This window comes from Porcisia hertigi, chromosome 22, assembly GCF_017918235.1.
Source record: "Porcisia hertigi strain C119 chromosome 22, whole genome shotgun sequence".
NCBI lineage: Eukaryota > Euglenozoa > Kinetoplastea > Trypanosomatida > Trypanosomatidae > Porcisia > Porcisia hertigi.
Window position 1 is genome coordinate 580753 of NC_090581.1, and position 18470 is coordinate 599222.

At 53.3% G+C, this 18470-nt stretch overlaps 5 protein-coding genes across 5 annotated transcripts; all 5 read left to right on the forward strand.

The window, feature by feature from the left end:
- Positions 1–6394: 6394 nt before the first annotated feature.
- On the forward strand, positions 6395–7483 carry JKF63_04469 (uncharacterized protein; the record flags this gene model as incomplete). Its single annotated transcript, XM_067900454.1, has 1 exon — positions 6395–7483. One exon carries the CDS (start codon positions 6395–6397, stop codon positions 7481–7483), a length of 1089 nt encoding a protein of 362 aa, XP_067757283.1.
- A 355-nt stretch (positions 7484–7838) lies between these two features.
- On the forward strand, positions 7839–11489 carry JKF63_04470 (uncharacterized protein; the record flags this gene model as incomplete). Its single annotated transcript, XM_067900455.1, has 1 exon — positions 7839–11489. One exon carries the CDS (start codon positions 7839–7841, stop codon positions 11487–11489), a length of 3651 nt encoding a protein of 1216 aa, XP_067757284.1.
- A 1061-nt stretch (positions 11490–12550) lies between these two features.
- On the forward strand, positions 12551–14056 carry JKF63_04471 (uncharacterized protein; the record flags this gene model as incomplete). Its single annotated transcript, XM_067900456.1, has 1 exon — positions 12551–14056. One exon carries the CDS (start codon positions 12551–12553, stop codon positions 14054–14056), a length of 1506 nt encoding a protein of 501 aa, XP_067757285.1.
- Positions 14057–15594: 1538 nt separating this feature from the next.
- JKF63_04472 (uncharacterized protein) lies at positions 15595–16302 on the forward strand (the record flags this gene model as incomplete). The annotated part of the gene is made up of 1 exon (XM_067900457.1): positions 15595–16302. One exon carries the CDS (start codon positions 15595–15597, stop codon positions 16300–16302), a length of 708 nt encoding a protein of 235 aa, XP_067757286.1.
- Positions 16303–16967: 665 nt separating this feature from the next.
- Positions 16968–17702, forward strand: JKF63_04473 (uncharacterized protein; the record flags this gene model as incomplete). The annotated part of the gene is made up of 1 exon (XM_067900458.1): positions 16968–17702. The coding sequence occupies one exon, from the start codon at positions 16968–16970 to the stop codon at positions 17700–17702; it is 735 nt and encodes a 244-aa protein (XP_067757287.1).
- Between the last annotated feature and the right edge of the window lie 768 nt (positions 17703–18470).

Consider the following 18470-nt stretch of genomic DNA (forward strand, 5'->3'; position numbering starts at 1 on the left):
CATCCAACCCGGACCCCCACTGCCCCTCTTGAGGGGGGGTGGGGGGGGCGCACCTACCCAGCCCCAGTTTGACAGGCATTTCTATGAAGCGACCTTGGAAATTGGCAAGGCCAGAGCCTTTGGAAGAGGCTAAGCTGCGATGAAGTCGACCGTTGATGCTGCAAGGGAGTCCGCCGCCCCCGATGACAAGGCAGTGGACCACCAATGGCGGGGGTGGGGGCTCTGCAAAGCAAGGCTTGGCTGGTAGCTTGGCGGCCGGCTGGGAAGATTTTTAAAGAACCGGACCCCTGAAGTGCCACACGCATAAGACCCTTCGTTAAATAGACACCTGGCCTCCACCCATGGATGCAGCACTCTTGAAAGCAGTATCTTTTACCCCCCACCCCGTCCAAAAGCACATCCAGAACAGCCCCCAAGCGGTTTAAAGACACTCTTTAGAGCAGCCTTACCCTTTCAGTGCGGCTACATTTCCCATCACCAACGAAGGACCCCATGCCCCTGTATGGCGTGGCACCCGCCAAGCGACAGCAAACGACACAACACCAGAAGATGAGCACAACACTCGCCGTGAACCCCGCCAGGCCATGGGGAAGAGCGAGTTTGGGGACCCCGCCCTGCAGGAGGGGACAGGGAGTTTAGCAAACCCCATCCGAACAAAGTGCGCACACCGCGAAGCGCCGGACGCCGGCAAAAGCCACCAGATCCTTTCCCGCCAAAAGGGGCCACCGAATTAATTAATAAACAAAAGCCCGCGTTCTCCTGAATCTGCCCCTTGGAATCTTTTATGGGGAGGCCTTTTCCTCTCTTTTACAATCACAAAAACTCCCACAGGGAACCCCAAGCAAGCCAGATGTTTTCACCCGGCATTTTGCCATGACGGCCTCCTTCAACTCACGAAATCAAATCCATCATCCCTGAGTCCTTTTCACCACAAACTCGGATCCGTCAATAACTTTCTGTCGAATCGATCCCCCCCCGCCAAAGAGCGAGCTGCAAAAACCACGCCCACTCTCGCAGGGCGCCCTCCTGTGGGTTTTTCCTGTGCCGGCGTGCCAGGCGCCCCGGGCCCCCGGGGACAACCCCGCCCCCGCCCACACCCCCCACACCTGGCCCCCAAGGCCACCCCCAAAGCCAAAAGAAACCAGCCCCACAGAGACACCAAGCCGCCGAGACCCCGGGCCAAAACCCGCCAGCAGCCCAAAGCGCACAGCCACCGCACACGCAGCCAACGCAATGCCCGAAACGGTAGGGAGGGGGAAAAGGAGCCACGCGAAAGACCACGCGCTGTGAGGTGGACAAGGTGAAACCCCTAGCAGAACACTTGCGCGTATTTCTTATTTCTATGATGTGGTGGCTTCAGCGTGGCTGCGGGTTTGCGACCGACAAAAGCACTCGGCGCGCCCCCAACCCGCCCACGTTTTCCCCAGCGCGATTGAAGCACCCCCCTCCTTTTATAAATATTTTGCATATTCGAGGGGGGTGCGGTGCACTTTTCCCCGTGAAGAACTGGACACCTTATCATTTTCGTTACCATTTTGCATCCCAGGCGCGCCTTACTCTGCTATTTTGTGTTTCACTTTTTCCCCACATAGCGCCCAGGAAAAAACAACCGAGCTAGAAATTTTTGTTTCACGCGCCTTATCCCATCAAATGCTCGCGCGCATGGTAGCCGGGGTCTTATTTATTCAAGTGCGGCTGGGGCATAGCGCTGCACGTGTCTTTGTTCTGGGGTGGATACTTGACAGGGCGTTGTTTGGTGCATCCGCGGCTTCCTAAGAACCCGGTTCCCAGGAATATTGGCGGCATCGCTGCCGAACAAAAAAGGGTTCGGCCCAGGACCCACGGGGCCGAGGAGAGGGGATGCGCGGGGCCCGGCCTGGCAACAAAACCAAGCGCCCCCCGCAGATTCGCGGGCACGCCAAGTGGGCGCCCCGCGCCGCCGGTGGGCCAAAACGCACCTCGGCGTGCCCCTATGCCCTATTTCCCCACAGGAAAACCAGCGCCCCGCGGCCCGAGACGCCAGCAAGAGGAGGGGATTCACGGCGGCCCACCCCCCATGCAGAAAAGACGCCCCGCTCAGAGATACCGAGCGGAACCTTGAAATACCTTGTCGGTTCGAATCCTAGATTGGAGAAGCAAAACTTTCAGCGGCGCAGCCTGTGAGTTCCCAAGGTGGCTTTGTGCGCTAGGAAAATCGAGCTATGACTGAGGTGGATTGCTTAAGCACATTCGGCGGAGGTTCACCGAAAGAATGTGAGGTCGCCATGCGCAGAAGACGAAGAATATTCAGCCAGCCCCCACCGACGATGCTGTTTTTTTTCTCAATGGCTCTGCGTGGCCTGAAGGCGGCGGCCCACGCAACCGCCGGACCACTGCGTCCCCGACAAGGCGGCGCAAAAACCCCAACGGAAACGAGATCCGCCCCCCGGCCGCCTGCGTGTTTCCTTCTCGCTGTTGGTGTGCTTTTTTTTCGCCCCCGCGGTCGGTTTGGGTGGCCCCGCGGGGCGCGGGCAGCAAAAGGGCCCCGCCGACACGGGGGCCTAAACACAGCACCCGCCAACCCGCACGCCGCGCGCGGAGCCCCGCCCCGAGCCCCTGCGAAAAACAAACCTGACCGGACACAGGGGCGGTAGTTTTACGATTGCGACAACAAGGTTTGAGGACTCAGGTGGGCTGGGCTGGTGTCGGGCGGCATCGCAGTGCAGGTCCCCCACGCGTGCTTTCAACATAAAAATTGATCAGATTTAATCCCACTCGCGAATCGGTTTTTGGTAGAACTGTGCTGTTGCCTTAAACTTTTTGCCTGAATGGTAGACTTTTTTCACTTACCGGCGTTTCCCCGGTTGGTTGCAATTGTTGTTTTCACCACCATGTTCGCAGGAGGCATCATCTCGCTGCGCCGTTCTGGTGCCGGAGTGGTGGTGGGCGCCCCTTCTTGCCGATTGTGGCCGCTGTAATGCCACGCGTTTCCTTTTATAGATTCCCCAAACCAAAGCACGTAAACGGCACCGATGGGTGTGTCGGGGATTTCGCTTCAGTGAAATTGTTGAGGTGGGGACCGGGTGGGTTTTGGCGGCTGGAGGGGAACCGTGTCTTTGGCAGGCCTTTAATGCGACCGCCGCCGAGTCGATTAGGCCGCCCAACCGTCAAGGAGACGCTGGCGAGGGCGCCTGGTCACCCCTTTCGCGCTGGTGTCGTTTACCGGGCCGTTGCGCCCACAGCCCTTTCGGGATGAAAGCAGGGGCGGCGCACGGGAGAGAGGGGACCAGCGCCATAAATGCCGAGCGGGTGCGCTTCCGCAGAGAGAAACCGAAAGGAAAGCCATAGCAAACGCATCAGGGCATGACGGCAGCGCGTTGAAAACAAAAAAAAAATACGGATCCAAGGCGCAAAGAGACATGCCGCAACCTAAAGGCATGATTACCAACACCGAAAGATAATATAAACACATGTGGTCCGTAAAGGACCGCTGATCAGGGGGTGGGGGCGGGAGAAGTCGAGGAATGTGGGTGGTAGGCGGGAAAAAAAACGTGCCGCACCGAGGAAGCAGTGAAAAAAGTGGGAATTTGTGGTGTATCGGTCTGATGACGAACTTTAACCAGGACAAGGGGAATTTAAACACAAGCCGAGCGTGTGGTGGAAAGCCCGGTTCCCAAAGATGCGACGACTAACCTGAGAGCCCATGGGAAAAAAGTGTGGGAGGAGCAGATGAAAATAGAACGCCAGATAACGATAGCAAAGTATCTTCGCCAACACAGTGAGCGTGGAGTGCCGGAAGCGCTTCACAGCAATAAAGATGCGGATGCCCTCTCCTGGTGCGTTTGCGTGGGTGGGGGGGATTTTTCGATGCACTGCCGCGGCGCGCGCTAGGCAGGGGTCTGAGGGAGCATAACCCCCCCCCCCCTTAGGCGGACTCATCGAAACGATGGGAAAGGCAAAGGGCCGAATGGGTCGGGGTGGCGCCTTGGAGGAGATTACGTGGCACATGTGCGTTTTGGCGGAATCAAGCAACGCAAATAACCGGAAGGAAAATAATGGCGCATGCCTGTGGATAAGGTTTTTTCTTGCAAAGGGTGAAAGGACAAACGCAGCAAGCAAAGAGCGAAATCAAGTACGACCGAAGCTTTCAACCGGTGGGTTTCCACACGCTCATATACGATCAAAAAGACACGCGTGAAGGGCAGAGTTTTGCTCCGAGAAATGACCGATGAACTGGAGAAGTTGGCGGCTGGAATATTTTTCTGATGTCGTGATGCGTGGAATGCGATTGACGAGCTGACTTTTCGCGGCTTCCATGTCCTCCTGCCGTTGGGGGGGGGGATGGAAGGAGGGGAAGAAAGCCAGAGTACCGATTATGTGTTTGCGCTTAGAAACCGAGAGAGAGCCGGCGGTGTCATACAGTCAAGTGCGCCAGTCCCCGTCGTTTCTTTTCCCTGAGACACATGGCATGGAAGTTTTCGTCTGTCCCAAACATGGGCTTCCCAGGAGTTTTTTCTGTGTGTAAGAGGGGGAGGGGGGGGGCGGCGGTGCCAGATAATATAGAAAAAAACAGGCAATAGCCCTTGCTTTCGCCGTCGCTCATAAAGTTTTCAGTTGGAGTGGCCAGGTGGTACTTATCCTTAAGAGGGGTAGTAGTCCTAGTTTAGCAGTCGTCATTTTGTGGTTCAGTGACAGTTTCCATCTCACAGGTCTAGGGGTTGGGATCCAAAAGGCTTTTTGGTGGGCTGTCTGCGTTGCAGTGTTACGTGGGCTTTTCGTTCGCATATGCACTGAAGCTATGTTGTACCCACGGTGAGAAATTTGATAGGTTGGCGATGCCGACTTCTCTTGGAGGGGTGAAGCGAGTTGGTGTCGCACTCTTGGACTCGAAGGTGCAAAATTGGGGGAGGGCGTGTGGGTCAGTTTTCTTTTGACCAAGAGCCCGCTATGTCATCGGATGAAGCGTGAGGTGGACCAATGTGTGGCAAACTGTTTGCTTTTAGAGCTCACTGCAGGAGCACCAGAATGTTGCACATTTAGTCTGGTCGTAAAGCACGGCTCTGGGGACACGACTCACAAGAGAATGTTATCAACGTAGTTTGTACTTCTGACAGTTGGTGTAATGCTTTTTGAAATCCACTGCTGGTTCGAGAAGCGCGTCCGTCATACCGCAGGGTGGTTGTTTTCAGCCATGTTTGCCACTGATGAGAGGGTGCTCAATGTGAACTGACTCAAGAAATTCTAGCCTCTGCGCTTGTCAATGGAAGACCGGTGCGTCAGGTATCCAGGGAAAACGCTGCTATTGAACAAAAAACCTGCCCACTGGCGGGCGAGCTCAGGATGGCTTGCGGTGATCTTTGCTGGTACCGTTTATCGGCGAGCGTAAGTGAGAACCTTTGCAGACGACTTGAGGAGGGAAAAAGAAAGGGGTTTCCAAAGTCAGTGAAGCTTCTTAACATTTCATTACGCCAGCTCCCTCATACCTTCACATAGTAGGTGACATGCATAATGTACAAGAACTGCGGTTACTGATGTGGGCTGGGGGACGCGATCATTTCTCCAAGGGGCTTTCTACTCTGAAACCCGTAATGAAGGCATATTCCCTAGAGGTAATCGCGTCCGTTCAAGAGGATGACGTATTTGTCGTGACGACCTGCGTGTTTCCTTTCTCGATAGGATGTAATCTTGTAACGCATATGAACCAGGCAAAGATGTGAGGGGGCCGGTAGCTCTTTTGAGGTCTACAAAATTAGCGGTGGTGGAGTCGAGAATCGCAAAAGCTATTCCGTGAGATATATTCGCTCGCGGTGGAGGCTTGATTTCTCGTTGGTGAAAAGGAGTGTTGGTGTTGTGAAACTGGTTTAGCATCGAAAGGAAAAGATTTTTTCATTCTCGATAACGAGATTAGCCTATCTTGACTCTGTTTTTCAGCGCAGTGACTCTCAGTATCTATTGGGTTGGCAGTTTTCACCGCTACTGCCCTTCGCTGGAAAACGTCTTTACAGAGCCGACAGGGCGCATCGGGACAACAAGTCGCAACTTCGACAAATGTCTTTTCACCTTCGGACACTTGGGGGGAACTGGCCGTCCTCCACTCCCGTGCCGAGGGTTAGGGTTTGAACCGCGTTTAATTTTCAAGCAAGAATGCTTCTACTCCACAAAACTGTGAAAGAGACGCGTTGCCACACCATTTTTTTTTGCTATTGCAGCTTTTACTGCCGTCTAGTTTTCTGAGATCATAAGTCCGCGTGTAGCGCACCCTGAGAACCGTATCTGGTGATCCCTTCCCCATTGGTGGAAATAAAAAAGCAGGGATTTAGAATTGTTACCATCTCCCGTCATTTTTTACTCTTGCACTGCTGTTTTAGACCCAGGGGAGCTGGAAGCGATACAGCGGGTAGCAACACAAGAACAAATGAAGGATTCTTTGTTTCGGATCGGCCTTGTCTATGGCGTTTTGATTGCGTTATTCTTCCTGTCGCTATTTTTGTGCCCTGCCTACTGTGAGGAGCAGCTAGTGGAGATTCATCGGATCATCGCGGTTGGAGACGTTCATGGTGATGTGGCGAATTTTCTGAAAATACTCCGTATTGCAAATCTGGTTGAGGACAGTTTGACGGAGGCGTCGGATGTCCTCGCTCACCCACCCCGTTGGAAGTACTCACCCAACGGACCAAACGGATCGACTATGAGAACGACTCTTGTTCAAGTTGGTGACCTGGTAGATCGCGGGGAAGAGGATTTGCAGGTTCTGAATGTCGCCATAGCTCTCCAGGAGCAAACAGCGCGATCAGGATCGCGAGACAAGGTTGTGCTGCTCATCGGAAATCATGAGCTTTTGAATCTTCAAGGAAATTATCATTACGTCAACAAAAAAAACTATGGTGGCTTTATGAGTAAGGCACTTCGTGCGGAAGGAATGAGGGCAACGGGCGCGTTTGGCAAGTACATTGTAGATAATTTCAAGACTGCACACATAGATGAAGGAGTCGTCTTTGTTCACGCCGGCATTGAAGCGAGGATGAACATTAAAGATGTAGAGACGCTAAATGCAGACGTCCGTGAGGCTTTGCGTCAAAGCGCCTTTCGACATTCACATCTTCGCAGCAGCGGACCTCTCTGGACGAGGAAAATGATTCTGGAAAGTATGAGTGAGGAATGCGCGGATGTGAGGGCGGCACTGAGCCGGCTTAACGCAACGCGCGTTGTTGTTGGCCACACACCACAAGGATCGGGCCGCGTTGAGCAATATTGTGACGGGCAGGTCCTAGCCATTGACGTGGGCATGAGTCGATGGATGTACGACAAGGTCGCAGCACTAGAGCTTGTTTTTTCAAAGTACACAAACTCGATTACTGGCACCAGCTCTGTCACATTTGCAGTCAGAGAGCTCCGCGAGGGTCCTTCCGGGGATGGCTATACAGGCAGTAAGGAGATCAACGGCTTCGATTCAATAGGTAGTGGTCACTTGACTAAAGAAAACGATATGTACAGTGACTTGTAATTGTACTGGCCAAATATTATCGCACACCGAAAAAAAATGCGGACAAAGGTACTGTTTATTTTTAATATTATATTTGGCCCCTTTGTGCTTTGGTTTCTCGTTTTACACCCTGTTGTGTTCTCTCCAAGTCTTTACTTTTATCACTGCCGGTGCGAAATTTACACGATACAACGTGTAGGTCCTTTGGCTTCTCTCAAGAAAGTCACCAACAGGACGTGGGGAATGGAAAAAATCAAGTCACTCATGTCTCTGGAACGGGACTTCTGTTGCGTACCGCCTTTACTTTTCATCCACGTTTGCACCTATTTTTCTTTCCCACGTGTAAGCTTTTTTCTTACACACAGACCAACTACAAATGCATCCAGGAGGACAATACAAAAGCGACCAGTATCGCAGGCGGGCAAATAACAGCCAACCGGGTTTTCAATCTGGGCACGGGAACAATCAACATCTACTGGAAGGGGCAAGTGGCAATGCCGGTTCCCGAGGCGGCAGAGGACGGGGTGGTCCCCACTTCAATCAGGGGCGAGGCCAAGATCGAGATGGCTGTTTCCCGGGACATCAAGCAAACCGAGGGGAGGTGAGCTCGCTCCCGCCGAGAGGAGTGGACCCGCCAAAGCCACCGACAGTTGACAAGAATGATCTCTCAACATGGCGGAGGAAAGACTTTTACGAGTTGGTGAAAGCCTTCGTCGATGAGAAGGGGTCCAGCGAGCTTTCATTTCCCCCGACTCTGACGCCTGCTCAACGGAATATGGTACATCGAATCGCAATGTCATTCAATCTCGATCACAAATCCTCTGGTGAGGGTGCCAGTCGCACGTTGAAGCTGACCAAAATTGGCGTAGCAATCGATGCGCTGAGGCGCCAGCAAGACGCAGCTGAAGGTGGCGTCCGTATCAAGACCATCGATGGATATCAAGGAGCGCAAAAACTTGAGCATGGCTACCTTTCCGAAAGTGATATTCTCTCGCTTGCCGAGGGGCTTAAGCCACATAAAAGCAAAATGGCTGCTGAAATCAAGGCTGTTGCAAAATCGTTCATCTCGAGAAAGCATTTCCGAGCGCATCAGAGAGGACTTGCTGCGGTGCCTACGCTTAATCGACCAGTCAATAGCGCTCATTTGAAACAGTTCCGTATGTCACTCCCAGCGTACCGGCACGGCCCACAAATTATCGAATCGGTTAGGAGGAATTCTGTGGTTGTGATTTGCGGCGACACTGGCTGCGGCAAAACAACGCAAATACCGCAGATGCTCTACGATGCTGGGATTTTTGACAAGGGCCATGACATTATCTGTACGCAGCCTCGCCGAATCAGTGCACTCTCTGTTGCGCAGCGCGTTGCAACTGAACGGGGTGAGGCCTGTGGAGCGAGCTGCGGGTACGTTATTCGTTTTGAGAACATGACGAGCATGGATTCCCATATTATTTACCAAACCACAGGTATTCTGTTGCGCCGCCTTCACACTGAGCCGGAGCTTAAGGGTGTCGCATGCATCATCGTCGATGAGGTGCACGAGCGGGATGTAGAAACAGACTTTTGTCTGCTGTTGTTGCGCGATAGACTCCGTGAGCAGCAGAAGCATCCGGAAAGATACCCACTCCAGCTCAAACTTGTAGTGATGTCGGCAACGGTGCAGGTTGATGCGCTTGTGTCGTACTTTTCTGGCTACAATAGCGGTTACGATATTCCCCTCATCACAATTCCCGGAACGCTGTTTCCTGTGAAGGAGTTTTTCTTGGAGGATGTCTTGAACAAAGTCGGCGCCTCGGCATCCGCCGCACCGGCAATGGGACTGAATGCCCACCAGAAGCAGGTGAAGCAGCGTGCCGCTGACGCGCCACAGGTGGGGGGCAATGAGGTGTTGTACGAACAGCTAAAGTCGGTGGTGTTCGACACTTTTGATAGAGATGTGGAGGCGCTTCTTCCTTACGACCTTGTGTGTAATTTAATCAAAAAGATTCACGAAGAGTCGACTTCTCGCGAGGAGAGCATTCTGGTGTTTCTGCCAGGGTGGGCAGCGATTTCCGCCATTGCCAATCGACTAAAGCGCTTGCCAATTGCAAGGGAGCTGTCTATCTTGATGTTACACTCGAGCCTCACAACAGCGGAGCAGCAGCGCGTTTTTGACCGGCCGCCGAAACACTTTCGCAAAGTTGTCCTCGCCACCAGTATCGCGGAGACCAGTATCACCATAGACGACATTGTCTATGTTATTGACAGCGGTCTCGTCAAGGGGACATCCTACGACCCCCTAGGTAACACCAGCGCTCTCAAGGCGACGCTGATCGGCAAGGCCAACGGGGTGCAGCGACGGGGCCGCGCCGGGCGCTGCCGGCCTGGCGTGTGCTATCATTTGCTTCCCAAGGGGGTGTACGATGACCTGCCCAACTTCCTACCCCCAGAAATCGTCCGCTCTCCTCTCGAGGAGGTATGCTTGCAATTAAAAGCCATCCAGTCAGACCAGAGGTGTGCGCAGGTGCTATCGCGGGCGATGAGTGCACCACCCATGGAGGCCATAGAGCACGCAGTGCAATTTTTGACAGACATGGGTGCGTTTACTATCGAGGAGGAGATAACCAACCTGGGAAGAGCTCTGGCAGAGCTCCCGACACACCCCCTGCTGGGCAAGATGCTATTCACGGCTGCATGCATGGGCGTTCTGGACACAATCGCAACGATTGCGGCTGGTCTTTCGGTGAAAGCGCTATTTATTCGCCCGCAGGCCTTTGAGAAGAATGCTTACAGAGAAAACTTGCTGCGTATCGACGACAACCTCCTGTCGGACCACTTTTGCGTGGTGACTCTCTTCACGGGGTGGATCCGCAGCGGCCGAAGTGCCCATTACGCGGCTTCTCATTTTGCCGAGAACAGCACACTGCGTTCCTTGGAGCGGACGAAGCAGCAGTTTATCAGACTGGTGCTCCAGTCGTCCTTTGTCAAAGGGATTCCATCCCCGGAGATTTACTTATCGCGGTACGCGAGCAACAGGGGTCTTGTGAGGCTCGCTCTTCTCTGGTCTCTGTACCCGCGCCTCGCGAGCATTGAATACCGCGCCAATCGGGGCGGACAGATCCCTCAGGTGTTTTGCTGGGACAACAAGGCCGCTACATTCTCTATGAACTCTGCGCTGGCCCTCTACAAGCGTAAAGACTTTTCCGGGAATACTTTTGTCGCGTATTACGATCGAATGAACATTGAGGCGATGCTGAGTATTTTCGACGCAACTGCGGTGTCACCGATCGACGTTCTGCTGTGCCTGCGCCAGCTCACGGTACGACCGCTGCTGGACGTACCCGCGCTCTTTTTGGAAGACGCAGAATGCAAGCTGGCGCCGCCTGCGTATTTTGACGTGGAGAGTTTGTCTGACAAGGAGAACTACGCGGCGATGTTTTTCGATGGCGACAAAAAGTTGTATATCGCCCCGAAGAAGCTGGCCAGCGTCCTCCAAACCGCGCGAGACTGCTTGGATTTTTTCCTCGCTATGTCCATAAAGAATGTTCGCGCCAATAATTTCCCAGATCCTTTAGTACGTGTTTTAGCTCACATCGTGGGGTACCCTATCACTGGCGTCGATACCCCTGTCGCTACTGTGTCATCGGCAATTCACAGGGATCCTGCGATCCAACAAATGCAGCTTGCCAGCGAGCATTTACCCATGTTTGCTCGTCGCGAGGTGCCAAACGACGCGGACGACACTGACGACGAGGCACCACTCATAGAAGGCGATGACGACGACGACGACGACGCATACCTGAGGCAGCTGGATGCGAAGCAAATGGCGGCAGTGACGGGTGCCTACGGTGACTTGGCAGTTTTCCGTTACGACAGTGTTGCAGGACTCTTGCATGCTGCCAAGCGAGCGGAGGATTCGTCGGCTGTACCGGAGGAAAAAGTGGAGGGACAGGAGGCGAACGCTGCCGGTGACGACGAGGAAGACGAGGAAGAGGTAATCGTTGCTAACCTGAACTTGTCGAAGATGCCCGGTTTTCAACACGCATGATTGCATCGCAGATCGCCAGATTTCTCTGCTTGATGTTCTCGAGTCGTCGAGATGGTGAGGTGGTGGATAGGCTTTCTGTTCTCAATGCAACTCACCCCTTAAGTGAAGACGCATAATGCGCCACTTTTTTGTTGTGTGTTTTAGCAGGAAAAAAAGAAATTCTTTTAACCTCCCGTCCTTCTCTTCTGCTTTGTTTTGACGGGATACCGCTTTAACGTTATTATTATAGTACAGCTGATTCTTCACCACCACCACCACCACCACCGCCACGTCCTCCCCCCGCTTTCTTTTTTTGGTTTTTTCCCTTTTAAACTGTCTGTGTTCTGGGCGTAAATAAGTGGTCTTTAGTTTCGATGTTTACCTGTTGTCTTATTCTGTTGCCCTGGAACGCGCTTCCTTGACAAGGATATAATCCTCAAATAAATTCTCGCTTCAGCAGCGTGTACGCGTTAACTCATCTACGTTTGAGCTAGAAGCCTTTGCACACACTGCATTGTGAATTTATTTTTGAGTAGGGATAAAAGATGAGACTAGCGAGAGTGTGTAGCCGCGTTCTGGAAAAAGATAAAAGGGAACCGCGCAGACACGCGTTGTGCCTCGGCTTAGGGCAATGTGCTTTTTTTTTCTTGTTTCCTTCTTGTTACGTTAAAAAAAACCGTGATGGGAGTTCCATGTATCCACACACACACACACACACACACACAGGCGTATCACGGGAAAGTGGCCATGCCGGCTGCGAGGAGGTGTTCAAATTCATCCGACGCTTCTTCACTACTTGATGAGTAATTCCGATCTGCGCCCTGTGTCAATTGGGCAGAGTACGCCGTAGCCGAGGGGGTTCTGCTGTGCGTATGCATGCGTGTTTGGAGAGAGAGCTTCTCTCACTTCCGTTCCTCCCCATTTTAAATCCCCCCATTTTCTTCCTCTGTAGGCTTCCCACTGGAGCTGCAATCTCTTCACACGGGCACGCATATGTGCATAACCCCCATTCACCGCCACCCCGAGTCTGCGGTAGTGTAGTCGTTGTCATCTGGTGAGCTCTCCTCCATTAAACCCCTCGTATGCTGTGCGTGAGAACGCTAACGTTCGTTGACAGGGCCGAGTCGGAGTCGGTGTGGAACTACGAACTAAAGAAGCAGTGGTCCTTCGACAGCCCCGTTGCCGTCCGCGTGCACGATTCCAACGAAAATGTGCTCGGGTCAACGATCCCGGTGCCCTTTATTCCCGTATCGCGGTCAGGGAAATCTATACTGTGTGCTTCCTGGATCAGCGAAGATCCTGTAGAGGAGCCCGTGTCGCTTGAGAACGGGCATGGGAAGATACTTGAGGAATTGCCCGCCAGCAAGGGAGGCGATTCATCAGAGGCTACAAAGACTCCCGTGTCGCCAGCAAACCGGAGGGATGATTGCGAAAAGCTGCCCCCTCCACCAGATGACGTGGCTGAAGGCGTCCAAGGCTCTGAGTCGTCGCCCGCTTCGATTCCACCGCAGTCTGAGTCATCTGCGAGAGGTGCTTCTGAGGGTGACCAAGCCGTTACCCTCGTCCCGTCGCTCGTTACTGCTGCTGCTGCTGCTGCCGCTGCTGCTCCTGCAGAAACCACGATGGAGGCAGCGGAGGATTCGTCCGTTGGGGTGATTTTCTCATCAGCGAACTCGGCCGGCTCCCCGTGCAGAAAGGCCTCCGCTGGAGAGGACAGTGATGCCGTGGTCTCCCGGGCACCTGTGGCGCGCAGGCCCACCTTTAACGACTGCATGCCAATTAACATTGCTAAGGCGCCAAAGGGTGTGCTTCGCTTTCAGGTCATAACGCTGTTGGGCACAACGGTGGCGGTGGGGGAGGCGAATGTGCAGTCCATTCTCAAGGCTGACACATCGAAATCGCCCCAGGTTCAGCACTACGCTGTGCTCATAACACCGGCTAACAGGAAGGCTGAGAGTCCCAGCACGATTCACGCTGTGCTGGAGTTCAGCGTCGTCGTCGAGACAACGGATGTCGCTACCGTAGTTTCTTTGGCCGCTAGCGCTTCGTGGGATCCGATGCCCACGCCACTCCTTGCCGGTAGCACTTGTGGTTTTTCTACCCACACTTTCTACTTCCCTTCCCAGTTTCTTTCTGCAAGCGGAGTCTACATTGTGACGAATGTGCTGTGTGTGGAGAGCTTCTCCGATGATCCTGTGCAGTTGGAGATCGCCTTGCCAGAGGACTTGCAGCAGATGCGTGTTCTGCCAAGAAAGAAGGCCCTGCTCAAGAAAAGGGGTGAGCGCGCCTACTTTACTTGCACGTGGGATGTGTTCAGTCCCTACCTGGACACCACTAATGGCCCGAGCAGCGACGGGGAGCGCATCTCAGTTGGCTTTCATGTTTTAATTCGAGACGGCGCTGATAGCAGGACACCTGTTCTTATCGAACTGGTTGGCGGGCCTCCCCAAGCAGACGCAAGAGGCCTGGGCCCTTATATGTTCTTTGTCAACCACGCCAAAATCACGAACAGCTCTTGTAATGTTGATGATGAGTCTATCTTGATGGATATTTTACCTATATCACTGATCACCCGTGCAGGCGCCTAGACAGCCACTGCGTCACGGAGTCCCTCGGCGGGTGCGATAACGCTGTTACGCACCTGTTCACTGCACTGTGAGAAGGGGGAGACTCACTCGGTCTTGCTTATTTTTCCATCCACACAGTCTCTGAAACACACGACAGACAACATAAGCGCGATAGGGGAACGTTTTGCCTTCTCAATTCAATTCATCACACGTAGCGAGGATTTGTTTTCACCCTTTGCCTGCAACGTTTACCTCGTCCTCCCCCAGCTTGCTTTCGGGTGAGAGCAATGGCGAGGCAACATCAAAAATAAGCATACACGAGATGCTCTCCCGTTGCCTTCCCGCCTCTTCCCCTTCTCCCCGCCTACCAGTTTCTATTTCATTTTTCATTCGAATATATATATATATATATATATATGTTCGCTCTTGTCAGTACTGGTTTTCCTTTAGTTTCAATACTGTAGCTCTTTTTTTTCCTCCCCCACCCCTTCCGTAAGGAGTGCCGCCATTTCAATTGTCTTTGTGGTTTCACTTTCATGTGAAAATTGTTGTCCTTCATTCTTCCACCCTTTTTTTTTCTTTCTGGATGCTCGTTCTTTTAGCCCTTGGTGACATGTATGTGTGTGTGCGTGTGTGTGTGTGATACCTGAGTGTCGTATGAGAGCTCTGGTATCTACGCTGCAGGAAACCACGCAGCCCCCCTTATTTACCTTTCCAGTGCACAACTCTCCTTGATAGCGGCAGGGTCAAGCACCTGCGTGGTGGAGTCGTAGTATCTACTTTTCGTTACGGGTGGCAGGAGTCAGGTTCTGGATGGCGCTGTTGTGGGGTGATCCGCAGCATTGGGCGCGTCTGGACCGTCCACTTGGTTTGCGAACCGACAGAGTAGTTTGAGCGCATATAACCCCGCCTCGGCTGTCTGCTGCTAGAGGCAACATAGCTACTCCAAAGGATGTTCGAGACAGCAATCCCCATACTGGGAGAGGCGGTGGGGTGATTGTTGAGGCGGGTGGATCGAATTGGAAGCCGAGGTCCGTTTTGAGTGACCGAGTTGCCTTGGCTGTATTCGTGCTCCTACCGCTTATTTGGACCCTGCGTTGGCCCTGTGGCAGGACCGAAGCTCCACAAAGCAACGACCACAGCAAAGAAAACACAGATTCATTCATTCATTTGTTCACATGGTGGCGCATGACACGCTATCCGCCCGCACATTATCTCTATTCATCAAGGTTTATCACCGGTGTTACAGATGTCGTGGTTCATAGCTTGCCCAGCTGCACACACAGCTTACTTTTTTACCTCGCAATCGAAAAATTGCCTCGCCCCTTTTTCTTCTATGGCAACCACAGAAAATCTGTCTCTCCCCAAAATAGAAGATCATCTCTCAGACAAAGTCGGATGAACTTCCTTGAGAACAGAAAGAAGGCAGGAAACAGTGCAACACTTTTTCCTATTCCCACGTCTCACCTGCTCCTCCCCCCCTCCCCTCGCCCGCAGACCAAGGTTTTGCGAGACTCTCTGCCTCTCTTCCTTCTTTATGTCAGCAGGAGCGTCAGGTGATGCTTCGCTGCCGCCCCACCCTGCCCCGCCTCATCCAATCTTTCTCTTCCTCCTCCTCCTCCGTCTCCTGTTCCCCCCCCCTCCCTCCCCGTTCACCCCACTCGCTCTCTCACTCACTCACACATGCGCTGTGCCGCTCTCGCTTTCATTGTCGTGCACAGGGTATTGCAGTGTGCATAATGGTCAAGTCCCACTACATCCGCGCCGGCCGCATGGTGCGCATCCTCCGTGGCCCCCGCCAGGACCGCGTGGGTGTGATCGTCGACATTGTCGACGCGAACCGCGTGCTTGTGGAGAACCCCGAGGACGCGAAGATGTGGCGCCACGTGCAGAACCTGAAGAATGTGGAGCCGCTGAAGTACTGCGTGAGCATCAGCCGCAACTGCAGCGCGAAGGCGCTGAAGGATGCGCTGGACTCGTCGAAGGTGCTGGAGAAGTACGCGAAGACGCGCACTGCTGCACGCGTGGAGGCGAAGAAGGCGTGCGCTGTGTCAACGGACTTCGAGCGCTACCAGCTGCGCGTTGCGCGCCGCTCTCGCGCGTACTGGACACGCAAGGCGTTTGACGAGAAGGACGCGAAGACGCCGGTGTCATGGCACAAGGTTGCGCTGAAGAAGCTGCAGAAGAAGGCCGCGAAGATTGACTCGACCGAGGGCGCAAAGAGGCGCATGCAAAAGGCGATTGCTGCGCGCAAGGCGAAGAAGTAAGGCCGCACCCCCGCCCTTCCCCGACTCCTCTCATTTGTGATTTCGTTTGATATTCAGTGACCATATCACCGGACCTGTAGTTTTTTCATTTACATCGGAAGTAGGGAAACAAAAGAATTGCTGGCAGTGAGTCGCGGCGTAGCAAAAGATGAGTGTGGTGCCTCTCCTACGCTTTGGAGAGACTGAGAGGGCGGTTAGTGTAGGTGCAAAGCCTTCGCTGTCCGCCCCCCCCGCACGCCCAATTGATTGCGTGTGCGGTAGGAAGTGCCGATTAATTGCTGGATGCACCGGCGCTCACGTGGGAGTATTCGATCTGGGCCTGGTGGGGGCAGCTACAAATGCCATAGTTTTTTCTTTGTCGTTTTCCCTTCTCAACTGTCAGACTTCGAGTTCTCCTCTTGGATTGTATGATCGGCACTGCAGTGGGCTTGAAAATCATGCGTGTGAATGTCTCTCCTTCTATGATCCTCTCTCTCTCTTACTCACCTTCGTCGTATTTCGGGAATATATATATATATATATGTTTAAAAATGTATGTCTTCGTAAAGTTGTAGTCACATCGAAGTGGTGCCTGCGTGTGCGTTGGAGGAGGAGCACAGGCACAGCGGCACAAAAACGAACTTCTGTTGTGTCTGAAGCGGGGGAGGGGAGGACCCACAAAAAAAATGATTCTTATCGGGCTTACAGGCGGAATCGCCTGCGGCAAGTCATCCGTCTCGCGGATGCTCGCAGATGAGTTTCACATGGAGATCATCGATGCAGACCTTGTGGTGCGTGAGCTTCAGGCTCCGAATGCTGCGTGCACGAGGCTCATTGCAGCGCGGTGGCCCTTCTGCGTGGATCGGGAGACTGGGGAGCTGAATCGCGCAGAGCTTGGCAAAGTCATCTTCAGTGACCCAAAGGCTCGACGGGAGCTGGGAAAGATAATGAATTTCGCTATTTTGAAGGCACTTTTGATACGCATTGCCGCCGCGTGGTGGCGTGATCTTTGGCGGAGCGGCGCCGCCTCGTCACCGTCTGTTGTGGTCCTGGACGCGCCTACGTTGTTTGAAACAAAAATGTTCGTGTACTTTATTAGCGCCTCGGTTGTGGTGAGCTGTTCAGAGGAGCGACAGATCGAGCGGCTTCGTAGCCGAAACGGCCTCTCGAAGGAGGAGGCGCTGCAACGGATTCACAGTCAGCTCTCTCTCGAGACAAAGCGACGGCTTGCTGACTATGTTATCGAGAATGACTCTGCAGACGACTTGGACGCACTTCGAGGGTCTGTACGCGAGTGTTCGATGTGGATGGCGCGGCAGTCCAACAACGTGCTCACGGGCATCTTCGGCACCCTGGCTATTTCTGTGATTGCGGTGGCGGCTGTTGCAGGCTACGCTGGTTATCGACTACTGCTTACATGAGGGGTTATCTCTTCAGCTTTATAAGGTTTGTGGAGAGGTGCCTACGCCTATGTAGGGTGCGGGTACGCCTAGTGTCATCAGGGGGGGGGGAGGGGGAGGGAGGATTCTGCTCTGTGTTGGAGTTTGGTGAAGACTCCTCTCTACTCGGCTGACTGGGCGCTCTCTTTCTTACGCACGGAAAAGGAATTGGGATGAGACTCACTCACTCACAGATGCAACGCATTCCTTTGCTCTCAGCCAACGAGGACAATATTAAGTCCTGCCGTCACGGCTCTGATGCTCGACTGTGTGTAGGGGTGTTGTCTCACGTACGTATCCGTCACGCACAGGCCGTTCTTTTTTCCAGGGCGCCTTCACGCAGAGCGCAAAAAAAAAAACAACAACAAAAGAAGGAGAGTAACGGGAATGTGTTTTATTTTGAATACACTGCTCTAGCCACGAGTGCGGGGGGGGGGGGGAGGGGGCAGAGGCCGAGTCTTTCCTTTGGACGAATTCTATTCCCACTCGATTTCATCCGCTCCATCGCTTTTACCTTTTTCTCGTCACCCTTTACCTTGCGAGAATATATATGTATATATATATATATATGTGTGTGTGCACGTATGCAAGTCTCTTCACCCCCTCTTCTTTCCACGTCATCGTATCACGCCTCCTCCCTCCCTCCCTCCCCCCTACATTGGGTAACGGCACCACCCAAGCCGTCTCCATCATCACACGCCAAAGTGTCTTGAGTACGTTTTTACAGCGGAAAAAAAGCGTTTTTCTCTT